The 7,920-nt window shown below is 42.5% G+C and overlaps 1 protein-coding gene across 1 annotated transcript; it reads right to left on the bottom strand.

Moving 5' to 3' along the window:
* Positions 1-2,898: 2,898 nt before the first annotated feature.
* LOC311119068 (uncharacterized protein) lies at positions 2,899-7,480 on the bottom strand (the record flags this gene model as incomplete). Its single annotated transcript, XM_084193820.1, has 2 exons — positions 2,899-6,267; positions 7,370-7,480. The coding sequence occupies 2 exons, from the start codon at positions 7,478-7,480 to the stop codon at positions 4,828-4,830; spliced, it is 1,551 nt and encodes a 516-aa protein (XP_084049946.1). The 3' UTR covers positions 2,899-4,827.
* Between the last annotated feature and the right edge of the window lie 440 nt (positions 7,481-7,920).

The raw sequence follows: 7,920 nt of genomic DNA, 5'->3' as shown, positions 1-7,920 counted from the left end.
TAACGTGGGTAGTTATGAGAATGAGACTTAGGCTAGGAAAAGGGTTAGGGTTAGGCTAAGCTAAAATGCTACAGTTGTCAACAATCGACTTGCTGTGCAGCCCCATCAGACATGCAAAACGGTCGAGTGGCAACAAATCTGCCCAATTAGCTCATTGGCTTTCCAAACTCCCACTTCTTGTTGATCCTCCCACTTTCGCAACACCCACTTATAGACACTGGGCGGATTTGATTATGCTGAGCCACGGGGCACCGGTCATAGGCCTGTCACCTTATTGGGCGAAAGCAGGGAGGGAGCCGCACCCTTCTCAAATCGAACGGTAATCTGCGCCACTCTCTCTTTCATGTTGTCAACACGTCCACATATTTTTTCCATAAAATAAATGTTAGAATTTTCTAAGTAGTTTTCATTGGGAAGGCAGATAAAGCATTTTTTATCAAAACCCCACGACTACCACACCCCGCCCGCCCCTCCGGAAACCTTTCTCAAAGCTAAGGATCCGGATCACGTTCTGTGTCTCTGAGTAGCCTCTTCTCTGGGCAGCTGAACGAGTAGAGCAGAGACTGTGTGTAAAGTAGATAATCCTGAACGAGTAGAGCAGAGACTGTGTGTAAAGTAGATAATCCTGAACGAGTAGAGCAGAGACTGTGTGTAAAGTAATCCCAGAAAATCCAGAACAGCAGCCACTCCGTAAAATAAATGCAAATAGTTTACTGACTTTTCATGAATAAAGACAATCTACCAACATCATCCACCTTCAATGAATAAGAATAGTTTGTTTGCATTTATTATTCAATTAATGGATTCTTTACAATATTTTAAACACAGGTTCCATCCAGATCATGACATAACAATACACTTGATGTCAATACAAACCAGCCCTTCTACTGAGTTTAATCATGTGTTAAAAATATTCACGCCTGAATTCTGTCAGACACCCAAGTTTTCAGCTCAAGGCCTATATAGACTATGCTACTATAAACTGTTTTACATTAACATTTTAAATCATGTACATGGGCATACGTTACTTTAAAAAATACATTTAAAAAAACAATTCTACGACATATTCATCATCTCAAGCACCACCCCAACATCAACATATGTGAAAATGCCGCGTTTCTATGTTTTGTAGTAAAACAATAGAGGAAGATGAGTGTTTCCAATCACCAACCAATTAGTAGGTAATTAGTAGCCAATGCCTCCTCATAATTGGTTAAAATCACACAACGCACACCATTTTACATTTTAGTCATTTAGCAGACGCTCTTATCCAGAGCGACTTACAGTTAGTGAGTGCATACATTTTCATACTGGCCCCCCGTGGGAAACAAACCCTCAACCCTGGCGTTGCAAGCACCATGCTCTACCATGACTAGACTAAGGCTGGGATTCAATCACAGTGGCAGTTGTCAACATTGCAGCTTTTAAAAGGCAATGCTCCTGCATTCATGGAAATCCCATTCACTGTCAGCGCTGCATGAGTCGGATCATTCGGAAATTACCATCCGCAATCTGATTGAATACTGAACACAGCCCAGATGCAGATATACACTGAACAAAAATATAAACACAACATGTAAAGTGTTGGTCCCATGTGTCATGAGCTGAAATAAAAATATCCCGGAAATGTTCCATACTCACAAAAAGCGTATTTCCCTGATAGTGAGCATTTCTCCTTTGCCAAGATAATCCATCCACCTGACAGGTGTCCAATCAAGAAGCTGATTAAACAGCATGCTGGGGACAATAAAAGGCCACTCTAAAATGTGCAGTTTTGTCACACAACACAATGTCACAGATGTCTCAAGTTTTGAGGGAGCGTACAATTTGCATGCTAACTGCAGGAATGTCCACCAGAGCTGATGCCAGAAAATTGAATGTTCATTTCTGTACTATAAGTCTGTACCAACATCGTTTTTTGAGAATTTTGCAGTGCGTCCTGAGGCCCATTTTCATGCCATTCATCCGCCATCATCACCTCATGTTTCAGCATGATAATGCACGGCAACTTCGCACAGCCATTGAAGAGGAGGGGGACAACATTCCACAGGCCACAATCAACAGCCTGATAAACTCTATGCGAAGGAGATGTGTCCCACTGCATGAGGCAAATGGTGGTCACACCAGATACTGACCGGTTTTCTGATCCACGCCCCTATTTGAGACCAAAAGATGCATATCTGTATTCCCAGTCACGTGAAATTCATAGATTAGGGCCTAATGAATTTATTTCAATTGACTGAGTTCCTTATATGAACTGTAACTCAATAAAATCTTCGAAATTGTTGCATGTTTCGTTTATATCTTTGTTCAGTATATATCACATGCTTAGCCAGATGTGGAGGTCCTGGGCTGGCGTGGTTACACGTGATCTGCGGTTGTGAGGCCAGATGCGGATGGATGTACTGCCAATTTCTCTAAAACGATGTTGGAGACGGCTTATGGTAGAGAAATGAACATTCAATTATCTGGCAACAGCTCTTTTACTTTCCCTCCGTCTCCAGGCAAAGCAGGGGTGTCGAACCCAATTCCTGGAGGGCCGAGTGTGTTTTTTTTGCTCCTGCCTTGAATGATCAACTGCACGCTCCCTCAAAACTTGAGACATCTGTGGCATTGTGTTGTGTAAAAAAACCGCACATTTTAGAGTGGCCTTTTATTGTCCCAGCACAAGGTGCACCTGTGTAATGATCATGCTGTTTAATCAGCTTCTTGATATGACACACCTGCCAGGTGGATGGATTATATTAGCAAAGGACAAATGCTCACTAACAGGGATGTAAACGAGAGAAATAAGGTTATTGTTTGAATGGAAAATGTCTTATTCAGTATATTTGTATATATATATATATATATATATATTTACTATATATGCGGATGATACTATTATGTACGCAATTGCCACGACTGCTGACCTGGCTGTGACAAGGCTACAGTCCGAATTTTCAGTTGTGCAGGAAGCCCTTACTGATTTAAAATTCATACTTAGTACAGGCAAAACTGAATACATGTTGTTTTCAAGTTCTCGTAAGATTGCCTCAGATGGATTACATCTTCCTCACTCGTCGGGATGGTTCTATAAATCAAACAAGTCCCTGCATACAAATACCTTCGTATTTTGATTGACAATGATTTATAGTTTTTTTTTTTTTTTTTAAACATAGGACTGAGCTTGTTAAGGAACTAATATTTAAAAGTGGGCGTTTTTACAGAAACAGATCTGGTCTCTATCTAGTCGGCAGGAAGCAGTCGACCTTTCACCTAGGAAGCAGTCGACCTTTCACCTGGGAAGCAGTCGACCTTTCACCTGTTCTCCATTATGGTGATACTATTTATACAAGAGCAGCTGCCTCTAAATGATATGTTATCAACCCGTTCACTCCATTGGTGTCTAGAGAGTTGGTAGATCAGCCTTTGGTTGATCAACCCGTTCACTCCATTGGTGTCTAGAGAGTTGGTAGATCAGCCTTTGGTTGATCAACCCGTTCACTCCATTGGTGTCTAGAGAGTTGGTAGATCAGCCTTTGGTTGATCAACCCGTTCACTCCATTGGTGTCTAGAGAGTTGGTAGATCAGCCTTTGGTTGATCAACCCGTTCACTCCGTTGGTGTCTAGAGAGTTGGTAGATCAGCCTTTGGTTGATCAACCCGTTCACTCCATTGGTGTCTAGAGAGTTGGTAGATCAGCCTTTGGTTGATCAACCCGTTCACTCCATTGGTGTCTAGAGAGTTGGTAGATCAGCCTTTGGTTGATCAACCCGTTCACTCCATTGGTGTCTAGAGAGTTGGTAGATCAGCCTTTGGTTGATCAACCCGTTCACTCCGTTGGTGTCTAGAGAGTTGGTAGATCAGCCTTTGGTTGATCAACCCGTTCACTCCATTGGTGTCTAGAGAGTTGGTAGATCAGCCTTTGGTTGATCAACCCGTTCACTCCATTGGTGTCTAGAGAGTTGGTAGATCAGCCTTTGGTTGATCAACCCGTTCACTCCATTGGTGTCTAGAGAGTTGGTAGATCAGCCTTTGGTTGATCAACCCGTTCACTCCATTGGTGTCTAGAGAGTTGGTAGATCAGCCTTTGGTTGATCAACCCGTTCACTCCATTGGTGTCTAGAGAGTTGGTAGATCAGCCTTTGGTTGATCAACCCGTTCACTCCATTGGTGTCTAGAGAGTTGGTAGATCAGCCTTTGGTTGATCAACCCGTTCACTCCATTGGTGTCTAGAGAGTTGGTAGATCAGCCTTTGGTTGATCAACCCGTTCACTCCATTGGTGTCTAGAGAGTTGGGTAGATCAGCCTTTGGTTGATCAACCCGTTCACTCCGTTGGTGTCTAGAGAGTTGGTAGATCAGCCTTTGGTTTCCTTGTGCCTTGATCTACAATCCACTTTAAAATTGTAGGAATTGATGCCTCTAATGCATTTCAGACTGTTGATAGGGGAACGTTTTACTAAAGAATGTGTCTGTTTTTTTTTTCCATTGTGTTTTGCTTTCGTGTATTGTTGTGTACAATAATGTGTATATTAGTCTGTATATGAATGTGTTCATTGTATTTTGATGTGTACTGTGGTGCTATCCAGGGCTCATCTGGAAAAGAGACCTTGGTCTCAGCATTGACTCCCTGTCAAAATAAAGGTTCATTAAATACACACTCCAACACATTAGGTGGTGGTATTCAAGTTGAGTTCATTTGTGAAGTTCCAATACACTCATAGAAGTAAAAGAAGATGAAGCTAGCCCTCAACGGTGCTGCCCATGACCATGCTGTTACAGAAGACACCATTGCAAGGATAGGTTTGCATTTCCATACCTATAGAGTTAGCTTATGTAGTATCCTCACTTCATTTTTATGTCACTCTCCTCTCCCTCAACTTCTTCCTCCTCCTCCTCCTCCTCCTCTTGGACAATCACATTGAAAGCACAGGCAGGCTTCCCTCCAATGTGCATTCTCTCATGACTTTTAAGACTTCTTAGGTGAGTGAATCCCTCTTCACACTGAGAGCAGTGGTAAGGCTTCTCTCCACTGTGCGATCTCTGATGATTCTTTAAGTCTCCTGCGAGACGAAAATGATTTCCACACAGAGAGCAGTGGTAAGGTTTCTCCCCGGTATGAATTCTATGATGTTCTTTAAGGCTTCCTGAATGATTGAAACTCTTCCCACATGTGGTGCAGTGGTAAGGCTTCTCTCCACTATGTACTCTCTCGTGTCTCTTAAGGTTTACTTTCTCGCTGAAACCCCTCTCACATTGGGAGCAGTGGAAAGGTTTCTCTCCAGTGTGTACTCTTTGATGATTCTTTAGACTACTTGAGGAACGGAAACTCTTCCCACATTGATGGCAAGGGTAACGACCACGACCAGGTAGTCTTGATGTATCTGGGTCAACTGCACCACTATTGTCCTCCTCTTCCTCAACTTCTCTCTTTTTCTCCACATTGATTTCCCTCTCACCCTCATCCTCTTGGACAATTACATTGAAAGCACAGGCAGGCTTCTCTCCAATTTGTATTCTCTGATGACTTTTAAGACTTCTTAGCTGAGTGAATCCCTCCCCACACTGAGAGCAGTGGTAAGGCTTCTCTCCACTGTGTGATCTCTGATGATTCTTTAGGTCTCCTGCAAAACGAAAATTCTTTCCACATAGAGAGCACTGGTAAGGCTTCTCCCCTGTATGTATTCTCTGATGTTTCTTAAGGTTTCCTGGCTGACTGAAACTCTTCCCACAAATAGAGCAGTCGTAAGGCTTCTCCCCTGTATGTACTCTTTGATGTTCCTTAAGGCTTCCAGAATGATTGAAGCTCTTCTCACATGTGGTGCAGTGGTAAGGCTTCTCTCCACTATGTACCCTCTCATGTCTCGTGAGGTTGACTTTTTCACTGAAACTCTTCCCACATGTGGCACAGTGGAATGGTTTCTCTCCAGTGTGTACTCTTTGATGATTCGTTAGATTACCTGAGAAACTGAAACTCTTTCCACATTGAAGACAGGGGTAACTCCCACGACCAGGTAGTCTTGATGTACCTTGGTCAACCGCACCACTAGTTTCCTCCTCTTCCTCAACTTCTCTCCTTTCCTTCTCATCAATTTCCTGCTCGTCCTCCTCCTCTTTGACAATCACATTGAGAGTACAGGCAGACTTCTCTCCAGTGTGTATTCGCTGATGACTCTTTAGGTTTCCTGGCTGATTGAAACTCTTCTCGCAAAGTGAGCAGTGGTAAGGTTTCTCTCCACTGTGTGATCTTTGATGAGTCTTCAGGTCTCCTGCTCGACTGAAACTCTTACCACAAAGAGAGCAGTGGTAAGGTTTCTCCCCTGTATGTATTCGCTGATGGTCCTTAAGGCTTCCTGAATGATTGAAGCTCTTCCCACATGTGGTGCAGTGGTAAGGCTTCTCTCCACTATGCACTCTCGCATGTCTCTTAAGGTTTACTTTCTCACTGAAACTCTTCCCACATATGGAGCAGTGGAAAGGTTTCTCTCCAGTGTGTACTCTTTGATGATTCTTTAGATTACTTGACGAACTGAAACTCTTTTCACATTGAAGACAGGGGTAAGTCCCACGTCCAGGTAGTCTTAATGCTGTGGAACTGCGCTCGTTGTCTGGGTTTGGGTTTTTTCCTGTAATAATATGAACAGATATAGAGAGTAAGAAACAGACTGATAGAAACAAAAGCTTTTAGCTTAACAATGCAGGATTCAACATTAATTTGGATTAACAGAGTATTGAAAGAAAGACTTTGCAAGGGGCTTTTTGCATTGCATCGCACATAGATAATGGTCCTCTGTAGCTCAATTGGTAGAGCATGGCGCTTGTAACGCCAGGGTAGTGGGTTCGATCCCCGGGACCACCCATACGTAAGAATGTATGCACACATGACTGTAAGTCGCTTTGGATAAAAGCGTCTGCTAAATGGCATATTATTATTATTATTATTATAATGCCATTGTCAAATTACAATGCATTGCGCAATGGTCGGTAGCCATTTTTGTTTTGGCACTCTCCTTCCCTCTTACACATACAGAAGCCTGAGGGGTAAACTACAAAGCAGAATCAATGAGTTAGTCAGCTAACTTCCCTAAATATTCAGAAATAACTTTTTATTGTTTAGAAAGATAAGCTTGAAATTGTCATGGTCTAATTGACTCAACAACCAAAAACATATCTAAGTTTACATGAATGAACTAGAAAATCTAGTTATTTGGGTTGTTCATCAAAGTTAGCTGGCTAACTCATTGATACTGCTTTGTAGTTTACCTCTCTGAACCAAAGAGGATGTTAGCCTGAATTTACCTGAGTCAACTGAGTCCCTGTCCTCCTCTCGCTCTTCCTCCTCCCCCTCATCGATTTCTCTCTCCTCCTCCTCCTCTTTGACAATCACATTGAGTTCCACTGTTTGACTGCAGTCCCCCAGCTTCACTGACAGCATCTCTGGACCCCGCTGTGAGCTTCTCTGGGCTGGAACACCACAGCCAGAACCCGGTTCAGACATGGTGGGCTAGAGGTAGATCTAAAAGAGGTGACCCAAAGAGTTCAGGGTGATTTTCACAAACCTAGATTGTGGTATAACGAAAAGGTATCCAAGGTAACTGAGACACAGAGTTGTCACTTTAAAATGTACTAAAACCCATAGAATGATGTTTAAGAATTATAGAATGTTGAACAATGTTCATCCATTAGGAGCAGTGGTATAGTGTTGAGAGTCTTGATCGTCAACACACCAAAACAAGAGCAACAGTATGGTGTCTTTTAATAGTCAATGTATACAATCACTCACTGTGATATAGCGTCACACTGGTAACACTGAATTAAAATAATAAAGAGCAGTGGACTGGTTTCTCCAACCATCAGCATTAAACGCTCAATAACCACATTCAGTATTCAGCAAGGAGTAACAAAGTATTTCTCACACTCAGTAACCCTCAATAACCA

Source organism: Coregonus lavaretus (genome assembly GCF_964263955.1).
Source record: "Coregonus lavaretus genome assembly, contig: HAP1_SCAFFOLD_6391, whole genome shotgun sequence".
NCBI lineage: Eukaryota > Metazoa > Chordata > Actinopteri > Salmoniformes > Salmonidae > Coregonus > Coregonus lavaretus.
This window is presented reverse-complemented; position numbering and strand designations above follow the sequence as displayed.